At 54.8% G+C, this 22177-nt stretch overlaps 1 protein-coding gene across 2 annotated transcripts in view; it reads left to right on the top strand.

Annotated features, from left to right (window-relative positions):
- OLFM3 (olfactomedin 3) overlaps positions 1–21774 on the top strand; it is a 46755-nt gene extending 24981 nt beyond the window's left edge. For both annotated transcript variants that reach the window (XM_075002781.1, XM_075002780.1), the window contains 2 exons: positions 14702–14808; positions 21097–21774. In XM_075002781.1, coding sequence (XP_074858882.1) covers positions 14702–14808; positions 21097–21774 — 785 coding nt within the window. The remainder of the gene's footprint in view (positions 1–14701; positions 14809–21096) is intronic.
- Positions 21775–22177: the final 403 nt, after the last annotated feature.

Raw genomic sequence — 22177 nt, 5'->3', positions numbered from 1 at the left:
TGTCCTCATGGAGGTAAGAGGACCCACGGGGGGAGGGGGAGGCAGCCCTGGCAGGGGAGGGGAGGGGAGAGGAGGGGGGCCCTGGCAGGAGACGGGAGGGGAAGGGAGCCCTGGCAGGGGAGGGCCACACACACCCTGCACACCCCTCATTGGTGCTCTCCCATGGGCTTCCCCTGCAGGTCGTCTGCGCCATCAACACCCTGCTCCTCCACAGGCTCGTGAGGCTTGGGGACCCGGATGCCGCCATCGCGGGCTTTGCCACCCTGGGCTTCCCCAATTGCTTCGGGGCTCTGGATGGGACTCACATCCCCATCCGCGCCCCGGAACACAGTGGAGGATGCTACATAAACAGGAAGGGCTACCACTCAGTGGTCCTCCAAGCCTCGGTGGACAGCCAGGGCCGTTTCCTGGACATTTATGTGGGCTGGCCTGGCAGCACCCACAACGCCCGGGTATTCCGGAACTCAGGCCTATGCCACCGGCTGGAGGCGGAGACCTACATCCCCCAGTGGGAGATCCCTGTGGGGGACACCACCATGCCCCTCTGCGTCATCGCAGATGCGGCATACCCCCTCCAGCCCTGGCTCATGCACCCGTACACGGGCCATCTGTCAGCCAGCCAGGAGCACTTCAACCAGCGCCAGGTGGTGGAGCGCACATTTGGCCACCTCAAAGGGCGCTGGAGGTGTCTCCTCACCCGCCTTGATGCGGGCCTCACCAACATCCACCAGATTGTGGGCGCGTGCAGTGCCCTCCACAACCTGGTGGAGAGCAAGGGGGAGGCCTTCTTTTAGGGCTGGGCTGTGGAGGCCGGCAGGGCTGATGTGCAGCCACCCGCTGCCCCCAGTCACCAGGTGGACCCCTAAGGGACCCAGGTCCAGCAGGCCCTGTGGGCCCATTTCAACCAGGCCGCGGGGTGAATGCTGGCAGGCCCCCCACTGCCCCCGCATCCTCCACAACACTCCCCGCTCCTACGCCCACACCACAGAGCACCCAAGAGCACACTCCCCCACTTTTCTTGTAAAAATAAAAGCAGACAGTTGTTTGTCAACTCAAACATCTTTAGTAGAACTCTTATTATTATTATTATTATGAACAAAACAAACTAACTATGTACAGGGGAAATCTAACTGATAAATATATATACATTATAAAAAAAGGGATAACATGAAAGGGGAAGACAAGGAAGGGGAGAACTATTTACATGGGGGGGTAAGGATCAGCATAGTAACGGGTCAAATATACAAACTGTTTACAACAAAATAACAATAAACTGGGGGGAATATATACAAAGGGGGAGGGGGGGCCACGTCCTGGGCCCCACACCCCTAAGCTGCATCTACACGTGCACGCTACTTCGAAGTAGCGGCACCAACTTCGACGTTAGGCGGCGAGACGTCGAAGTCGCTAACCTCATGAGGAGATAGGAATAGCACCCTACTTCGACGTTCAACGTCGAAGTAGGGACCGTGTAGACGATCCGCGTCCCGCAACATCGAAATTGCTGGGTCCTCCAAGGCGGCCATCAGCTGGGGGGTTGAGAGATGCTCTCTCTCCAGCCCCTGTGGGGCTCTATGGTCACCGTGGGCAGCAGCCCTTAGCCCAGGGCTTCTGGCTGCTTCTGCGGCAGCTGGGGATCTATGCTGCAGGCACAGGGTCTGCAACCAGTTGTCAGCTCTGTGTATCTTGTGTTGTTTAGTGCAACTGTGTCTGGGAGGGGCCCTTTAAGGGAGCGGCTGGCTGTTGAGTCCGCCCTGTGATCCTGTCTGCAGCTGTGCCTGGCATCCTTATTTCGATGTGTGCTACTTTGACGTGTAAACGTTCCCTCGCTGCGCCTATTTCGATGTTGGGCTGAGCAACGTCGAAGTTGAACATCGACGTTGCCGGCCCTGGAGGACGTGTAGACGTTATTCATCGAAATAGACTATTTCGATGTCACAACATCGAAATAAACTATTTCGATGTTGGCTGCACGTGTAGACATAGCCCTACAGTCCAGTGCCAGGGGTGGGCAGCCGGGATCCCTGCCTCGGCCGCAGCCCTGGCCGGGGCTGGCTGGGGGCCGGGCAGACCGGAAGATACAGCCGGTGAGTGTCAGCTGGCCCCAGGTCCCCCTTGGCAGAATGGCCCTCGGTGGCAGGTGGCGGTGTGATGGCAGCCGGCGCAGTGGCTGGAGCAGTGGGTGGAGCAGCAGGTGGAGCAGGCAGGGCGGGCGCTGCAGCGGCCGGCGCGGCCTGGGGGGGCCAGGGAGTCCACGATGAGTTTGAGGGTCCGCCTGTAGGCCCCCCATGCCTCCTAGCGCCAGGCCAGTGCCCGCTTCTGCAGCTGGAGGTGGCGTTCCTCCACCCGCAGCCGCTGCTCGGCGACCTCCAGCTGCCGACGGTGGAGGGCCAGCAGCTGGGGGTCCGTCGCCATCGGCTGCTGGTGCTGGGTCCACTGCCTTCCCCGCCGTGGGGCTGGTCGGTCCCCCGCCGAGTGGCTGGCCTGGAGTGATGGCCCCGGAGGGCTTTCTGGGACCACTGACGCCTCGCCGGCACTCTCCGGTCCTGCCGATGGTGCAGCTGCGGAACACAGGAGGGGGGGAAGAAGAGTGGAGACAGCTGTTAGTGTGGGCCCCAAGCTGTGGCCCTTGTCCCCCTACCCCTCTGCTGCAGGTTCCCCATCCCTGTCCCTGGGAGATGCTGCTGTGATGGGGTTCAGGGGTCCCCCTGCACTGCACCCTGTCCGCTGGCAGGAGTGACTCTCACTCACTCAGCAGGTACGACAGGAGGTTTATTAGGCAACAGATGCCCAGTTATTCACAGAAGCGACAGTACAGCAGTCAGAGACGGTCCTTCCAACCCGTCCTGGGGAGAAGACCCTGAGAGGTGCCCCTCTGGGGTGTAGCTTTCCCCCTCCTCAGGCTGGCTGCCTTCTAGCTCTCCCTTCCCCTAGCCTCTAACTGCCGCCCCCGATTCAAACCCAGCTCGGCTCCTCCCTCCTCTTTGTTCAGGGCAGAGGTGTAACCTGCCAGTTGTAGCCCCAGGATCATCCTTAGCCACTGGGAGCTATTCAGCTTGTTTCTCATATCTAGCCTGAGTCTCGCATTTGCACTCCCCCCACTCCATCACATGCTGCTGCTGCTGCTGCTGCTGCTGCTGCTGCTGCTGCTGCTGGGTGTCCCACCGCCTCCCCCCAGGGGACCCTAGAGGTTCCGCTCCCCCCAGCCCCGGGGATGGGGCATGGCACTGTCGTGCTGCGGGGGGCAGGGGCTGATGCACTCTTCTGAGGGACATGCCACTGCTGTCCTTGGGGCCATGGTCATCTGGGCATGTGGAGGGCCCTGGTCATATCTATTACCCCCGCCCCTCAACCCCGGGGGGGTACACCGGGGGGGTACATACCTGACGGTCCACTCCCACGGTCGGGGGACACCCGGGGGGTGGACACCCGGCTGGAGCTCCTGGATGGGAGGATGATGTGGAGGCTGGCATCACTCGAGGAGGAGTCCCTCTCCTCCTCCTCCTCCTCCGGTGCCCCAGGGGTGGGCTCCTGGGGGGCGCCCCCGGGGTGCAGGGCTTGCCTCTGGGGCGGACTCCGCCTCCGGGGCCTGCTGGGGCTCCTTGGCCGAGGTATCAAGAGTGGCCAAAGGAGAGGAGGTGTGCTGGGGGCCCAGGATGTCCCTGAGCTCCCTGTAAAAGGGGCAAGTGACGGGGGCGGCACCAGATCGTCTGGTCGCATCCCGGGCCCGGGCATAACCCTGCCGCAGCTCCTTCACTTTACTTCGGACATGATCCAGAGTGCGGGCAGGGTGACCCCAGGCGGCCAGGCCCTCGGCAAGCCGAGTGAATGCATCCGCGTTCCACCTCTTGCTTCCCATTACCTGGAGCACCTCCTCCTTGCTCCAGAGCCCCAGCAGGTCCCGAAGCTCGGCTTCCATCCAGGAGGGGCCCCGCTGCCGCTTCCCCGCCTGGCTGCTGGGCTGGGAGCCCTGGCTCCGCTTGCGGGGAGTCCCCTGGGGGTGCTTGGGGGGCTGCCGTGCAGCCATCACGGCTGGGGTTGGTGTCTGTGCTGGCTGAGGGACATGCAGGCTGGCCGCGTGTCTGGACTGCCGCCTGCACATTCTCTCAGCTTCCTGCACAGAAAGGGAGGAGGCGGGGAGCTTTAAGGGGCACTCCACACAGCCACCATTGAGCTCAGGGGCTGGAGAGAGCGTCTCTCAACCCCTCAGCTGATGGCCGCCATGGAGGACCCCGCAATTTCAATGTTGTGGGAAGCGCAACGACTTCACATTCCCTAGTAGGGCGCTATTCCCATCTCCTCATGGGGTTAGCGACTTCGATGTTTCGCCGCCTAACGTCGATGTTAACTTTGAAATAGCGCCCAACACGTGTAGCCATGACGGGTGCTATTTCGAAGTTGGCACCGCTACTTCAAAGTAGCATGCACATGTAGACGTGACTCTAATGGGGTTTAAAATACATGAAGGAATTCCTCAGACAGAAATCTCTTATGAGCCAATTCCCCTTCTCAATAGATATACATAATAACATGTTACTACACTGACAGAATGCATACATGTACATGTTTTACTATGCAGTGGCAAGCAAGAAATTTGGCCTCTTTTGTTGCTAACTAATGTTCTAAAGCAGTATGAAGAAGAGAAAAAATTGCCATTCCTTACTTTTCAGACATCTTGTTTTCATTTTTTATGATGAACACCTGTAACATAAATCACTGACTTGAGTACAATATGGAAGATATTCTAAATATCAGAATCATCCTTCTTATACTTATCCTACAGGTTCTTCCCACACCTTTTACTTCCCTTCTAATTTTTGTCCTATTTTAAATCCCTTTTCTTAACTCTGCTCCTGTGAGTTCTTCCTTAATCATAGAATCATAGGGCTGGAAGGGACCTCAGGAGGTCATCTAGTCCAGCCCCCTGCTTCAAGCAGGATCAACCCCAACTAAATCATCTCAGCTAGGACCTTGTCAAGCCTGGACTTAAAAACCTCTAGGGATGGAGATTCAATCACCTCTTTAGGCAACGCATTCCAATGCTTCACCACCCACCTGGTGAAGCAGTTTTTCCTAATATCCAAAATACTCCTCTCCTTCTGTGACTTCAGACCATGGCTCCTTGTTGGCCATCTGTCACCACTGAGAACAGTTTATCTCCCTCCTCTTTAGAGCTCCCCTTCAGGAAGCTGAAGGCTGCTATTAAATCATCCCTCGGTCTTCTCTTTTGTGAACTAAATAAGCCCATATCCCTCAGCTTCTCCTTATAGGTCATGTGCTCCAGCCCCTTAATCATTTTTGTTGCCCTCTGCTGAACCTTCTTCACAAACATCCACATTCTTTTTGTACTGGAGGTAGGGCCAAAAGTGGACACTATACTCCAGATGTGACCTCACTAGTTCCAAATAGAGAGGAACAACCACTTCTCCTTCTGCACCCTAATATGCCTTATGCTCCTCTTATGCACCCTAATATGCCATTAGCCTTCTTGGCTACAAGGGCACACTGTTTACTCATATCCAGCCTTTCTTCCACCATAACCCCTAGGTCCCTTTCCACTGTACTGCTGCTTAGTCAGCCAGACCCCAGCCTATAACAATGCTTGGGATTCTTCCGTTCCAAGTGCAGGACTCTACGCTTCTCCTTGTTGAACCTCATCAGATTTCTTTTGGCCCATTCCTCCAATTTATCCAGGTCACTCTCGATCCTTAACAAATAATTCTTTCCTTCTTTCTTGACCAATAAAGTAATTGGGAGGCCTTAAATAATTTTATGTTAGTAATTTAATGAGAAGTGCAGTAAAATAAAGTAACAAAGACCCACACTTTCATCACATTGAACTAAACATCTCACCCTGCTCCTCGTGTAGGTGTGTAAGTTGGATGAAACTGTAGTAGAAGAGCAGAAAGCTCCCTCAGAGCATATGTGGCCATTCACTCACTGTGTGTCTCCTGGAAATTCACTTCTGGACTGATTGTGAATCCCAACTCTGCAACTCAATTATCTCCATATATAGATTCCATTATATGATTTCCCTAGGACTCCCTTTCTTCCCCTGTTCACTTTCAGTCTCCAATCTCTTCCTCTGTTTTCTGAGTTCTTTCTCATTTTCCTTTCCAGCTCCCTGGACCTATGTCTCTTCACTGCTCTGCCTTTGAAAGGCATCTAACAATTGCATAGCCTAATCCACAGGCAACTGCAGTTTGAGTCTTAAAATTTTGATGATACTAGACAATAACGGTAGTAAAACTTTAGCATTCTAATATGTATTTAATATTTTAGCCTTTTTAAATGCTAATGCAGAATTGCCTCTACTCTTACAAGAATAATTCTCAAAGGTCCAAGTGCTCAATATTGAATGAAAAAATCATAACACAGCTCAGGTGGCCTTTGTCCTGGACAGGGTATGTTCTTGGCAAGCCCCCTCATGCAACTTAGAGTAGCCAGAAATCAGCTTTAAAGTTATTCTTGGTGGCTACGTCTACACTAGAAGAATCTGGCGACAAAACTCTGTAGTGTAGACCCAGACTATGGCTGGGTGTGTCTACACTAACAAGTACATTCGAAATCAAGATTGGAAGACTGAGTTCTTTTGAAGGAACCCGCGGAGCATCTACACTCACATGACACTCTTTTGAAATTAACTTTGAAAGAACTCTCCCATTCTTTCAAAGTCAATCCTCCATTCCCGGGATAGGAAGAGCACCCTCCTTCAAAAGATTATTTCGAAAGAGAGCAAGTGTAGATGATGCGCCGGGCCGCCTCCTGGACCAACACAGAGCTGCAGGACCTCCTTGCCCTGTGGGAAGATGAGGAGGTCCTGCACCAGACGGCAGGGTTTGAGCACCTGGCCAAGGGCCTCACCAGCCAGGGTCACCCCACCAGACCCTGGACCAGGTGAGGTCCAAGGTCAAGGAGCTCTGGCAGGGCTATGGCTGGGCTCGGGACACAGCCAGGCCGTCAGGGCCAGTGCCCACCAGCTGCCCCTACTTTAAAGAACTTGACCACCTCCTTGGACCTAAGGAGGTGGGACTCCTGGCTGTGCTGCTGGACACCGCCAACCCCCTCACGGAGATGGAGATGGAGGAAATGGGGACTGAGGGGAAGGCCTGCCCCGGACCACCGGCCACCCACAGGTGCCCACAATGGATCCCGGCCAGATGAGCTGACAAGGGCTCAAATGAAGGGGCCGTCATCATCAATGTCCCCTCCTGCCCATCCAGCCTGGCTCCCTCCAACCACACCTTGCCCGAGTTCCTGGAGGGACCCCCAGGTATGTACCATGGAGGCCAGGGGACATGGGGCTGGGGAAAAGGGCACGCAGTCCCTCCTGGGGTGGCCTCAGCCCACCCACAGGGACATCAGCCCCAGGACACAGGCAGGCTAGATGGCCCCACCACCCCAGTCTCAGAGGGCTGATGTGTGGCACCCAGAACCACGCAGGCTGGACAACACCATGGGCTGCCAGGCTGCAGAGGGACTGAGGGTGGCAGAAGGGAGCTAGCACTCCCTCAACCCAGATAGGGAACCCTGGATGTGGTTGCTGCAGGGCACCTGGGAAGGGATGAGGGAATATAAGGGGTCCCTCACCGGAACTAATGACACATTCCTCTCCTCTTATGTCTCCACAGCTCCACCAGCCAGCATCTGGACCAGCCCCCTGATGGGCACAGGGAGCCCCATCATGGAGGGCAAGGAGGAGCAGCCCAGACCCCAGACGGGGACAGCGCAGGGCCACCTCCGGTCCCTCTGCCAGCACCAACAGGGCAGGGAGGAGGAGGCAGGGGGTGCAGACCACACTGTGGCCCTGTGGGAGCTGACAGGCATGGTGTGGGAGTGGCTTGCCATGGAGAGGCAGGCATAAGACTGGGTGACAGCCAAACTGGACTCCCTCACCCAGGGTGTGGTTGGCCACCTGGCCCCTGCCGCTGCTACCCGTTGTCCTCCCACCATCCCCCATGCCCCTGTCACCCACACGTCCCCTCCCTACCTTCCCCTCCAGCAGTCCCCCCCAATCCCCCATCCCCCTGCCTGCCCCCAACAACAGACCCCAAGGAACCCAACCTCAAGGCCCTGCTCCCTCCCCACCTCCCCCTGACCAGCCTCGTCTGCCTCTCCCACACTGTCCTGGCCAGGGCCGTCCAGCTGGAGGCCGAGCCCCCCACCTCCCTCTCCCATCATGCTGCATCCAGTGCAGATATGGGGACCACGCCTGAGCAGCACCCCCTACCTCCCCATGCAGCTGTCCCTGGCCCAGCCCTGACAGGGTCCCTGGACTTGTGGAGGAAGGGGTGAGCGTAGGTGACCGGGATCCTGGCTGTTGAGCCCTGTTGAGGGGTGAGGCCCCCCACCCCAAACCCAACCCTTCAGGGTGTCCAGGGTGCCCACCTGGGGCTGCTACACCCCCTGATAGTGTTCCTCCAGTTCCCCATTCACCATCCCCCCTCCACATGTAAATAGTTCCCCCGGCTCCCTGTTCGGCCTCCCCTGCCATATGTAAATAGTTCCCCCATGAATTGAGGGGCACAGTTCTGCTGTTAAGAAAATAGTTTATTTTTATGCTTTACCCTGTGTCCCCTGTGCATGTGTGGTGGTGGGTGCATGTGTGATGGGGGATGTACATGTGTGTGCAGGGTGCAGGTGGTGTGTGTTGCATGGTGGGGGGGGTCACCAGGGCCCCCACTCAAAGGCCTGGTGCAGGGCCTCTGGTACCCACAGCCGGTCCTGCTGGGCCTGGTGGCAGGGGGCAGCAGGGGGCTGTTTGTAACCATGCCCCGCCTCGGTGGCCCACCCCTGAATGTAGGGCTTGTATTTTGCCTCCACCAGGTTATGGAGGGTGCAGCAGGCCCCAGCCACTGCGGGGTTGTTGGGGAGGCCCAGCTCCAGCCTCGTGTGCAGGCATCTCAAACAACCCTTGCGGCATCCGAACGCCCACTCCACAGTGTTCCGGACCTGGTTCAGCTTCTCATTAAAAAGGTCCTGGCTCAGCTGCGTGTGCCCAGTGTCTCGCCACATCAGCCAGGCCTGCAGGGAGTAGGCCACATCCACCACAATGCAGGGCAACATCGTCGCGTCCCTAATGGGGAGCTCCCGCTGGGGGATGAAGGTCCCCTTGGCCATGCAATGTCCCAAGCCCTGAGTTCCGGAACACTCTTGCATCCTGTGCATGGCTGGACCAGCCCACACAGATCTCCTGGAACCAGCTGTTGGTGTTGACCAGAGCCTGCAGGACCACCAAGTGGTAGCCCTTGCAATACACAAAGGCCCCCCGGCTGTGATCCAGGGCCTGGATTCCAATGTGGGTGCCATCCAGAGCCCCAAAGCAGTTTGGGAAGTCCAGCTTCTGAGAGCCCCAGATGGCGTCATCCAGGTCCACGACATGGACGAACTGCTTCAGGAGCACCTTGTTGATAGCCCTGACAACCTGCAGGGCATGAAGGGGGGCGTACTCGTGAGCATGGAGTGGGGTGCGTCTTGCTGCCTGTCCCCATCCCCACCCCTGTCCCCATCCCTGCCCCTGTCCCCACAGTGCCCACCCACCCACGTCCCAATCCCCACCCCTGTCCCTAGCGTGGGCTGCCCTCCCCTTCCAACGGTGCTCTTTTCAAGGTGCTCCTCACTCCCCACATGCTGTCTAGGTGTGACTTGGGCAAGGCTTACTTCAATGAAGATGGCCCCAACGGTGGCCTTGCCAACCCTGAACTGGTGGCCAACAGATTGGTAACTGTCCAGGGTGGACAATTTCCAGAGGGCAATGGTGACACTTTTCTGCAGGAGGAGCTCTGGCCTCAGGCGGGTGTCCCGGTGCTGGAGGACCGTTGAGCCAGTTGCACAACTCCAGGAATGTCCCCTTGGTCATCCTGAAGTTCTGTAGTCACCAGTCGTTGCCCGAGTCCTCCAGCAACAGCTGGTTCCACCAGTCGCTGCTTGTGGGGAAGCTCCACAGATGGTGGATGACCCAGGGGACCGGCTGGGGACATTGTGTGCTGTGGATGGCGTCCAGGAGGGTGGCTATTAGTGTAGCCACTCAGAGCCGCTGGAGCACAGCAGCCAGGACCACAGCCAGTGTGTTGGCCATGGCTTCAATGGAGGGGGGCCACTGCTCGGGGTCCATGGGGGCCTGGGATGCCTCCTCTGCTTTCTGTCTCTAACTGTCTGGGGACAGGTTGCTGGCCCTTGGCATGTGCAGACAGAGGCCTGTGGCAGGGAGAGAGATCTTTAAAGGGACAGCGGGCAGCGGCTCTGGAAGGGCTTGTCCACCACGCGACCCTGCCCATGGCGCTTCCTGACCCTGCTCTTTCGAAAGAGTGCCATGGTGTGTGTGGATGCTCTCTTTCAAAATTGCACTGGGGGGGCCTTTTAAAAGAATGGATCAAACCGTCAGTCCCTGTTAGCATGTGTAGATGCTCCATTTTGAAAGTCCATCTTTCGATGTTCTCTTTCAAAAGACGTTCTTTCAAAACAGAGCTATAGTGTAGATGCACCTGCTATGGCTACATGGCTGCATCTACACTTGCATTCCTCTTTCAAAACAGGCATGCAAATGAGACGTAGATTTGGCACCTCATTTGCATATTTTTTATTTCAAAAGAGCTTCTTTTGAAAGAAGAAAAGCATTGTAGACACTGCTCTTTCAAAAGGAAACCTCATCTTTGGAAAAACCCGTCTTCCCTTTTCTGTAGGTGGGGTCTACACTAGGGAGTTTTGTCGACAGAAGGGGGCTTTCTATTGACATAACTCAGGGAGCGCCTACACTTTTAAAGCATTCTGTCGACAGAGTCTCAACAAATCTGTGCATTTTCCTCAGCAGGATTATCCCTCAAAAACTTGAGGCATAACAAGCTCTCCACAGACTACTGTCAAGAAAAATGCAGTGTAGACACCTCTGTGGACAGAGAGGACTTCCGGTTGCTGGGCAGCCCTCTTTGCAGAACTGCCATTCCACTTTCTGGCACCAGAGGGCAGTGCAGTCTGGCAGGTCTCTGTCAACAGAGCAAGTTATGTGTAGATGCAGTCTGTTGACAGAGGTTCTGTCTAGATTACCCTGTTGACAATAACCCCTGTCGACAGCTGCTTCTAGTGTAGACATAGCCGTAAAACACCTGGAACCTGCTTGTGCACACACTGAAAAATGGAGTCATTTCCATCTATCCTGTTTATTACCCATAATAATTCAGGTCAGTGTTTAGTGTGCCTGATGGCATTCAGGGCTCTCTCTGTAACTATGGTCTCTCTGGCGTACAACTGTGAGTAGTGTTCCACCCAGCATTCCATCTGCTTGGTTCTGTCCTTCAAGACCTCGCCTGTGGTTGACTTAAGTGGAGCAGTCTTTCTTTGTGATGGACCGATGGCCTGCTTGATCCCATCGTACGTTCCTCGCATGTCACCAGTGTCCGTGTCATGCTGAATCTTGGAGCAGAGTTGGAGCCAGTAATCGTTGGCACACCACCGAGCAACCTGCTGCACTTGACTCCAAGCAGACCGGAGCGTCAGCAGGTTCACCTCACTGGGAGAGGACCTGTATGCAGCCAGTGCCGTAGTTACAGAGAGAGCCCTGAATGCCATCGAGCCTCTGCCCACCATGACTGAACTCGATGCTAAGGCCACCTTGGAGGAACTCAGGGATGCGCTAAAAGCACTCAGTTCTGGAAAAGCCCCAGGGAAAGACAGTATTCCCTCAGAAATCCTCACATGCGCCAATGGTACCCTAGTTTCAGAGCTCATGGAATACTTTGCCAATGCTGGAGAGAAGGCAGCGTACCGCAAGATATGAGGGATGCTAACATCGTTATTGTCTACAAGAACAAGGGTGACAAAAGCAATTGTAACAACTATCATGGCATCTCCCTTCTCAGTACCGTGGGGAAGCTATTTCCACGTTGTTCTGAAGAGGCTCAATGTTCTTGCGGAGAGAGTCTACCCTGAGTCTCAGTATGGCTTTAGAGCTGAACAGTCTACCATAGACATGGTTTTCTCTGTTAGGCAGCTACACGAAAAGTGCAGGGAGCAGAACAAACCTCTGTATATTGCCTTCATCGACCTGAGCAAGGCATTTGACCTCATCAGCAGAAAAGGTCTGTTTGCGATTCTGGCTAAGATCGGCTGTCCCCCAACTCTGCTCAGCATTATTAGGGTCTTCCAAGAAGGCATGAAGGGGTCCGTCGTATACAACAATATATATACATTTGAACCCTTTGAGATTCTCAGCCAAGTGAAGCAGAGGTGTGTAGCTTAGTGTTTTCAGCAGTGGTTTGCTAAACCCAGGGTTGTGAGCTCAATCCTTGTGGAGGCCACTTCAATATTGGGGCTTACAGAGAATGCTTGGTCCTGCCAAGAAGGCAGGGGACTGGACTACATGACCTTCAGAGGTCCCTTCCAGTTCTAGGAGATACATGTGTGCTGGCTTCAACACTGTTTGGCATCTTCTCTGCAGTTCTGCTCAAATATGCCTTCGGAGCTGCTACAGAGGCAATCTCTCTCCACATGAGAACGGACAGCAACCTCTTCAAACTGTTGAGGCTTAGAGCCAAGACCAAGGTGCTTACAAAGCGTCTAAGGGAGTTCCTTTTTGCTGACAATGCAGCTATTGCTGCTCACACACAGCAGGAACTGCAGTCACTCATAACTTGCTTTGCAGATGCATGCATGGAATTTTGCCTCACAATCAGCTTAAAGACGACCCAGCTAATGGGCCAAAACGTTGGCAATGAGCCATCTATCAGTGTGCTAGACTACGAACTGGAAGTCGTCCATGAGTTCGTGTACCGAGGCTTGACAATTTCGGACAACTTGTCACTTGATAGCAAGATCAACAAGCACATTGGAAAAGCCGCCACAACTTTCTCCAGGCTGACGAAGAGAGTATGGGCTAATGATAAGCTCACTGTACACACCAAGGTGCAGGTTTACACAGCCTGTTTTGAGCACACTGCTGTACGCCAGTGAAACATGGACTTTGCGCTTAAAACAAGAGCAGCGGCTCAACACATTCCACATGTGCTGCCTTAGGCACATACTTGGTATCTCCTGGCAGGACAAGGTCCCCAATAGCGCAGTGCTTGAGAGGGCAGGCACTGCCTCCATGTTCAACCTTCTCAAACAGAGGCGTATGCGCTGGCTGGGCCATGTCTCACGCATGACGGATGGCCGCATACTGAAGGGCCTCCTCTTCGGCGAACTGGCATCTGGAAAGAGGCCGAAAGGGCAACCTAAATTGCACTACAAGGACACGTGCAAGCGTGACCTCAGCATTCTCTCTATCAGCGTGAACACCTGCCATTTGCTCGCCTCAGACAGGCATGCCTGGAAACAGAGAGTGAAAGAAGCTTTTGCTATGTATGAAACTACCTTGGTGAAGGAAGCGGAAGACAGGAGAGCCCTCAGGAAGATCCATGCCCTTAATACCAGAGCGACATCTGCCTACTGCTGCACACAGTGCGGAAAGGACTGCCACTCCCGGATTGGCTTGCACAGCCACAGAAGACGCTGCTCGAATCAGTCCAACTGGGGTGCAAACCCATGATCCCTCAGGATCGAAGGATGCCTACTTAGTGTGCCTGAGATGTTCTACGTATAAAAGCCTGAGTTACATAATTTGAGAAAGAAAAAGGCAAACCCCCACAACTAGGTACTAGAAAAGCTTACTAGGTAAATAGTCATTAATTAACCAGGAAACCTTCCATTCTGTCCTTGTGCTAAATTTATTCAACTCATTTTCTTTCAGTGATACATCTAAAAAAATAACCTTACTTACAAAGGAACTACTTGTAGGATACTTATAGGCTGGGTCTACAAGTGCCCCTTCCTTTCGAAAGGAGCATGTTAATAAGCGAGTTCAAAAGATGCTAATGAGGCACTGCAATGAATATGCAGTGCCTCATTAGCATAATGGAGGCCACAGCAATTCGAAAGTGTGGCTATCTGTGATCGGAAGAAGGGCTTTCGAAAACTGGGGGGGTCCTTTCAGAAGGTCCCATCTCCATGGGCGGTGTGGGATTAAAAAGCCGCACTTTTGAATCGCCGCGGCTGCCACCTGAGGCGCTGCATATTCATTGCAGCACCTCATTAGCATCTTTTGAACCCACTCATTAACATGTAGTCCCAGCCATAGTATGATTGTTTTGGTTGATAGTATAACTTTTGATCTTCAAGATAAACACTAGTCATCAGGGACTGGGGGTGTATATTAGCATGGGTTACATATGTACCCTCAAAATAGCCACATGCCCTGTGAGGCTGTGGCCACACTGGGCCAAAACTTCAAAACAGCCATGCAAATAAATGAAGATTCAGCACCTCATTAGCATTAGGATGCTTCTGGCCAGGGCGCTTCAAAAGAGCTGCTTTTGAATGCGTGTGGCTCGGTGTGGCTACACGGGGGTCCTTTTTGAAAGGACCCTGCACATTTTGAAATCCTCTTATTCCTCTCAGTGGAGTTTTTGCTTTTTGATTAACTTTTCTTTAAAAAAAGAGAAAAAAAAGAGTCTCCCTGGTCAGCTGAGAAAACTTAAACTATCACTATTCATACATGGAGAATGTAGAGTCGTTTTCAACCATTCCCCATTCCCATTCATCCTGAAACTTTTCTGTGGTTAACAGCTATTAGTCTTGTTCTCTAGACAATTCTTTGATATTAGTCAGAATATGGTCAGGATATGTCGAAATTGCAGCTTTCAGAGTACTTTTGTTTTTCTAATTTCAGCATGTGGCAAATTGATGAAAATTACAGGCCCCATTACAGTCAAGATTTCCGGAACCCGGTTTGGAGCCTGGATGACAGACCCTTTAGCATCAGAAAAGAACAACCGAGTATGTTGAGATACTGAATATCTTTCTGTTGTGCTGCTCTTTTGTTTGTAATCTTTTAATCTTTTCAAAGAGATATTTCTCCTACCTGAGATTTTAACAGATACCATTTATTTCTTTTATTCCCTGCATTTTCAGTCTATATTTTCAAGTGCTTCAGAAAAAAGAAGTGAAACCATACTCCTTAATAATAATCCAGCCACACTGCAAAATTTGATTAATTTCAAACTGTTTGTTTCAGGGATGATGCATAGTTGGCTGTGTTCTGTATGCAAAAAACATTATTTTCTTTCTTTTCATTATATTTACTTCAATGGCCAGCTTCTAAAGACCTAATCCTATAAGCATTTATTCATGAGTATCTTCACTCATGTGGGTGGTTTTGCTGACGTCAGTGAGCTTTCCACGTGTGTAAACTAACAAACATACTTGTAGAGTTAGGCCCTAAGTTATGTCTACACTATCCTGAGTGGGTCGATCTTTGAGGGTTTAATTTTGCACATCTAGGCTACGTCCACACGTGCAGCCAACATCGAAATAGCTTATTTCGATGTTGCGACACGTCTACACGTCCTCCACGGCCCGCAACGTCGATGTTCAACTTCGACGTTGCTCAGCCCAACATCGAAATAGGCGCAGCGAGGGAACATCTACACGTCAAAGTAGCACACATCGAAATAGGGATGCCAGGCATAGCTGCAGACAGGGTCAACGGGCGGACTAGCGCTTCCGGGGCAACAGCTAGCCGCTCCCTTAAAGGGCCCCTCCCACATACACTCAGCCTGCACAGCACGCGGTCTGAGGAGCCATATAGGCACACAGACCCCGAGCGCCACAGTCATGGACCCCCAGCAGCAGCAGCAGCAGCAGCAGCTAGAGGTCCACCCAGCCCTCCCGGCAGGAGCAGGGCTTGCCCTGGCTCATGCCATGTTGGGGGCAGCTGAGCACCTTCTTGCCCCAGGGGAGGAGATGCCCCCAGGGCAGCAGGGCTCAGCCCCTACCCCTGCAGCACCCCGCTCCACCCCCCGCCTCACACGCCGGCGGCTGTGGAGCTACCCCACCAGCACCGACTGGTGGGAGCGGCTGGTGCTTGGGGAGTGGGACGACGACCACTGGCTCCGGAACTTCAGGATGACCCGCCAGACATTCCTGGAGCTCTGCCAGTGGCTCACCCCCACACTCAGGCACTGGGACACTGCCATGCGGCGTGCCCTCCCTGTGGAGAAACGGGTCAGCATCGCTGTCTGGAAGCTGGCCACTCCGGACAGCTACCGATCCGTGGGGCAGCAGTTTGGTGTCGGAAAGGCCACCGTCGGGGCTGTCTTCATGGAGGTAAGAGAACCCACAGGGGGAGGCCAGGCCAGGTCAGGGTAGGGCAGGGCAGGGCAGGGCAGGGGGGCCAGGGCAGGGCAGGGCAGGAGGGCCAGAGCAGGGCAGGGCAGGGCAGAGCAGGGCAGGGCAGAGCAGGGGGGCCAGGGCAGGCCAGGGCAGGGCAGGGCAGGGCAGGGGGGCCAGGGCAGGGGAGGGCAGGGCAGGGCAGGGCCACGCACACCCTGCTCACCCCTCATTGGGGCTGTCCCATGTGCTTTCTCTGCAGGTCGTGCGTGCCATCAACTCCATGCTCCTGCACAGGCTCGTGAGGCTGGGGGACCCACAGGCCACTGTCGCCGCCTTTGCCACCCTGGGCTTCCCCAACTGCTTCGGGGCTCTGGATGGGACTCACATCCCCATCCGCGCCCCGGACCACAGTGGCGGCCGATACCTCAATCGGAAGGGCTACCATTCAGTTGTCCTGCAGGCCTTGGTGGACAGCCGGGGACGGTTCCAGTACATTTACGTAGGCTGGCCTGGCAGCACCCACGACGCCCGGGTTTTCCGCAACTCGGGCCTGTGCCGCCGGCTGGAGGCGGGGACCTACATCCCCCAGTGGGAGATCCCTCTGGGGGACACCACCATGCCCTTCTGCATCCTCGCGGATGTGGCCTACCCCCTCCAGCTGTGGCTCATGCGCCCCTACACGGGCCACCTCTCCGCCAGCCAGGAGCGCTTCAACGAGCACCTGAACCGTGCGCGCCAGGTGGTGGAGCACTCATTTGGCCGCCTCAAGGGACGCTGGCGATGTCTCCTGACCCGCCTGGATGCCAGCCCCAACAACATCCCCCAGATTGTGGGTGCCTGCTGCGCCCTGCACAACCTCGTGGAGAGCAAAGGGGAGAGCTTTCTTCAGGGCTGGGCCGCGGAGGCCGCCAGGGCACACGTGCAGCCACCTGCTGCCCCCAGTCGGCAGGTGGACCCAGAGGGGACCCGGGTCCGGGAGGCCCTGCGGGCCCACTTCGACCAACAGGCCGCGGGGTGAACTCTGCCCAAGCCCCCTACTGCCCGCCCCTTCCTCCCCCACACTCCTGCCCCAACGCCAACACCATGGAGCACCCCACCGCGCCCCCCCCCACTTGTCCAGGAGAAATGACAGCACGAACTTGTGGGTGAACGTAAACGTTTTTTTTGTCTTAACGAATTTTTTTTTTAAATAAATAAATATCTGACACAGAAACCAAAAAGAAGGAGGGACAAACATTCAAGCAAATCAAGATGGGCACAAATAAAGCAATACAACCACAAAGTAAATAAAAAAGTGTGCACCATCAACAAAAAAGCAAAGCAGGGAGGAGAACGGGGGGAACTATTTACAGAGGGGGGACGGGGCAAACAGGGGCACCAAAATAAAGCAGTCCAACAAAAGTATGTCCAACAAGGGGGGGGGCCCACTTCCCGGGCCCCTCGCCCCTACAGCCCAGCACTGGGCGTGCCCGGCTGGGAGCTCCGCCGGGCCTGCAGTCTGGTCCGCGGCTGGGTGGGAGCGGGCTCCACCGGAAGGTAGCGGCGCCGGCGAGTCTCGGGTGGCTCCAGGGGTCCCTCGGCGCGGTGGCCCTCGCGGGGAGGGGGTGGGGCGACGGCGGACGGCCCGGCGACGGCTGGAGCAGCTGGTGGTGGGGCTGCAGGAGCGGGCATGGTGGGCGGTGGCTCGGCCGGCGCGGCATGGGGGGCCAGGTAGTCAACCAGCCGGTTGATGGTCTCCATATAGGCCCCCCATGCCTCCCTGCGCCAGGCCAGCGCCTGCTCCTGCAGCCGGAGGTGCTGCTCTGACACCTCCAGCTGCCGGCGGAGGACTGCCAGCAGCTGGGGGTCCGTGGCCGCCGCCGGTAGCAGGCGCGGGGTCCGCCGTCTGGCCCTCCGCGGGGCCGGTCGTTCCTCGGCCGAGGGGCTGCCCTGGAGCGAGGGTCCCGGAGGGCTCTCCAGGACAACCGAGGCCTCGCCGGCGCTCTCTTCCGGTCCTTCGGATGGTGCAGGTGCAGGACACAGGAGAGGAGGGGGGAAAGAAGAATGGAGACAGGCGTTAGTGTGGGCCCCGAGCCGTGGCCTTTGTCCCCCCCGCCCTGTGCTGCAGGTTCCCCATCCCCGTCCCCGGGAGATGCTGCTGTGATGGATGGGGTTCAGGGGTCCCCCTGCCCTGCACCCCGTCCCCTGGTGGGAGCGATTCTCACTTCACCCCGCAGGGTCTGAGAGCAGGAGAGCTTTCTTAGGCCACAGATGGCCAGTTTCTGGCAGGAGTGACAGCACCAGCTGTCGGAAGAGACAGTCCTTCCAACCCGTCGTGGGGAGAAGACCCCAAGGGGGGCCCCTCTGGGATGCAGCTTTCCCCCTCCTCTGGCTGGCTGCCTACCAGCTCTCCCTTCCCCTAGCCTCTACCTGTGGCCCCCACCCCCCAATTCCAAGCCAGCTCGGCTCCTCCCTCCTGTTTGCTCAGGGCAGAGGTGTCACCTGCCAGCTGTAGCGCCAGGATCCTCCTTTGGCCCTGGGAGCGCCTCGGCTCTGGTGGCTCATATGTAGCCTGAGTCTCCCTTTGGCACTCCCTCCACTCCATCACATGCTGCTGCTGCGGGGTGTCCCACCCCCTCCGCCCGGGGGCCCCTCGAGGTTCCGCTCCCCCCTGGCCCGGGGATGGGGCATGGCACTGTCATGCAGGGTGGCGGGGGGCAAGGGCTGATGGCTGCAGTGCTGTGAGGGCCATGGCCCTGGTGTCCTTGGGGCCATGGCCATGTGAGCGTGTGGGGGGCCCTGGACACATCTCTGTTCCCCCCGCCCCTCAAGCCCCGGGGTGTCCACCAGAGAGGGGTACCTACCTGTGGGTCCGCTCCCACGGTCCAGAGATCCCCGGGGGTCGGAGGCCCTGCTGCTGCTCCGGGATGGCAGGAGGAGGATCTGCAGGCTGGATTCTGCGGAGGAGGAGCCCCCCCCCCTCCTCCTCCTCCTCCTCCTCCTGCCGCGATGTCCTGGGGATGGCCTCCGGGGGGGGGCCCCCGGGGTGCGGGGCTTGCCTCCGGGGCGGAGTCCGTCTGCAGGGCCTGCTCGGGCTCGTCAGCCGAGGTGTCAAGGGTGGCCGGAGGGGAGGAGGTGTGCCGGGAGCCCAGGATGTCCCTGAGCTCCCTGTAAAAGGGGCAAGTGACGGGGGCGGCCCCAGATCGGCTGGCCGCATCCCGGGCCTGGGCATAACCTTGCCGCAGCTCCTTGACCTTACTGCGGACGTGGTCAGGAGTGCGGGCAGGGTGACCCCGGGCAGCCAGGCCATCGGCCAGCCGAGCGAACGCATCTGCGTTCCGCCTTTTGCTCCCCATTACCTGGAGCACCTCCTCCTCGCTCCAGAGCCCCAGCAGGTCCCGCATCTCGGCCTCCGTCCAAGAGGGGCCCCGCTGCCACTTCCCAGACTGCGTGGCCCTCTGGCTGCCCTTGGGGAGGGTCCCCTGGGGGCGCTGGGGGGCCTACTGGGCAGCCATGGCCGGTGTCAGGGGCTGAGGGCTGTGCAGGCTCGCCGCGGGTGCAGGCAGGAGCCTGCACGTTGCCTCAGCCTCCTGCAGTCAGGGTGGGGGAGGGGACCTTTAAGGGGCCGCTCCACGCGGCCACCAGTGAGCTGAGGGGCTGGAGAGAGCGTCTCTCAACCCCCCAGCTGATGGCCGCCATGGAGGACCCGGCAATTTCGACGTTGCGGGACGCGGATCGTCTACACTGTCCCTACTTCGACGTTGAACGTCGAAGTAGGGTGCTATTCCTATCTCCTCATGAGGTTAGCGACTTCAACGTCTCGCCACCTAACGTCGAAGTTAACTTTGAAATAGCGCCAGACGCGTGTAGACATGACGGGCGCTATTTCGAAGTTGGTGCCACTACTTCGAAGTAGCGTGCACGTGTAGACGCAGCTCTAGTCTGGATTCGTGAAATTGACCTCTCGGTCTTAGTTGATGCTGGTACGCCTCTTGAGATGCAAGGAGTGAAAAAGGTTGATAGGAGAAACTCTCCCATCTGCCTTCTCTGTAGCTAGAATTGCATATCTGTGATCAGCTTACTTTGCCTAGTGTAGACATGGACCAAGTGTAGTTTATCCAGGTCTTTACAGGATGCAGCCAAGGCTGAAATATCAGTGCCCTTAAGTATGCTGGTTTTCAGTCCAGAATAGTCAAAATAAGGTATGTGTCTCATAAATTTACAACTAAATTTCAGTTTTTCAGCAAAAAGAATTGTTGTGGTTTTTTTCAATTTCTTATTCTTTAAAAAAAATTCTTTCACCCCCCTTTGCCCTTTACCAAGCAAAAATGGGAAAAGGTGGAGAGTGAAATAAAGGAACAAAGTGTGGGAGATAAAATGGGAGGGAAGGGTGATGGGAAGTCAAAAATGGAAAAAATTGGAAAGTTGCCAAGAAAACCCCAAAAACAGATTTTCATGAAAAATTTTGATGTCTGAAACTAGGCCATTTTTCAGTAAGTAAAGTTGTAACTGAGAAATTCCAACCAGTTCTAACTGTGGGTGTAATTCAGAAAGTTAGTCACGCTCAGTTTTCCTTCCATCTCTGGGATTGTTGCAATCTGTGCACATCATTAATAATACAAATGATCCTTTCAGACAGCGGGCTAACTCGTGAGAACCTCCTAAAGCAAACTTCTCTGACACTGGCAGACATTGTGAAAACAGCTTCAGAGAGGCTATTCAGCAGGTTCTGATCCAAAATGCTACTGATGTGAATGTCTTTGCAACAGAATGAATGTGCACACTTTCTATACTCCTGTAGGTTTATGAGCAAGTCTAATAACTTACAATGGACTTACAGCAGATTTTATGAACTGGGTCTAGTAATTTATAATACACTCTGGAACATTTTTTTAACAAATGTACTAAGAATACAGCATGATCGGGCCAGGGCCATTTCATTCATTTACAGCCCAGTCTTTATTTTTCTTTCAGGTATGGTACATGGACAGTTATACTAACAATAAAATTGTCCGTGAATACAAATCAATCACAGACTTCATCAGTGGTGCGGAGTCAAGAACATACAACCTTCCTTTCAAATGGGCCGGAACCAACCATGTTGTCTACAATGGCTCACTCTATTTCAACAAGTATCAAAGTAACATAATCATCAAATACAGCTTCGACACAGGCCAGGTGCTTGCACAGCGCAGCTTGGAGTATGCTGGCTTTCACAACGTGTACCCTTACACTTGGGGTGGCTTCTCAGACATTGACCTAATGGCAGATGAGATTGGGCTGTGGGCCATATATGCTACCAACCAGAATGCTGGCAACATTGTTATCAGCCAGCTAAACCAGGACACATTAGAGGTGATGAAGAGCTGGAATACAGGCTATCCAAAGAGAAGCGCTGGGGAATCTTTCATGATCTGTGGAACCTTGTATGTTACCAACTCACATTTAACAGGAGCCAAGGTCTACTATTCTTATTCCACGAAAACCTCCACTTATGAGTACACAGACATTCCATTCCATAATCAGTACTTTCATATATCCATGCTTGACTACAATGCAAGAGATAGAGCTCTCTATGCTTGGAACAATGGACATCAGGTCCTATTTAATGTTACCCTTTTCCACATCATTAAGACAGAGGATGACACATAAATTTGTTTCCCCATACACACACATGCACACACTTCAAGAGTGTAATTTGTGATAAACTCTAAAACATTCTTCTGGATTTCTTTCTATTTAAGTTCTTTTTCATTAAAAACAAAAGCATTTTCTACTGTGCAATGTGTCCCAAATGTGGTGGAGCCTGTCAAAAATGACCCATTGGAAATACAAGCATCTTAACTCTTGAAAAACAAGGTCTGCCATGACCTTGTCATGAAACGCACTACGGAAGGCTTAAGTGGCTAAAGACAGTTTTAAAAAGATTACGACCTGCCTTATATCAGAGTCAGAGACTAATGGTGGCTTAAATGCATGAATGTCTTTTTTTAACTTTTGTCTTTTTTTAAATCTTCCTATGACTCAACATCAGGAAATACTTTGGTAGCAATGT

The sequence above is a fragment of the Carettochelys insculpta genome, chromosome 9 (assembly GCF_033958435.1).
Source record: "Carettochelys insculpta isolate YL-2023 chromosome 9, ASM3395843v1, whole genome shotgun sequence".
Classification (NCBI taxonomy): Eukaryota; Metazoa; Chordata; order Testudines; family Carettochelyidae; genus Carettochelys; species Carettochelys insculpta.
This window is presented reverse-complemented; position numbering and strand designations above follow the sequence as displayed.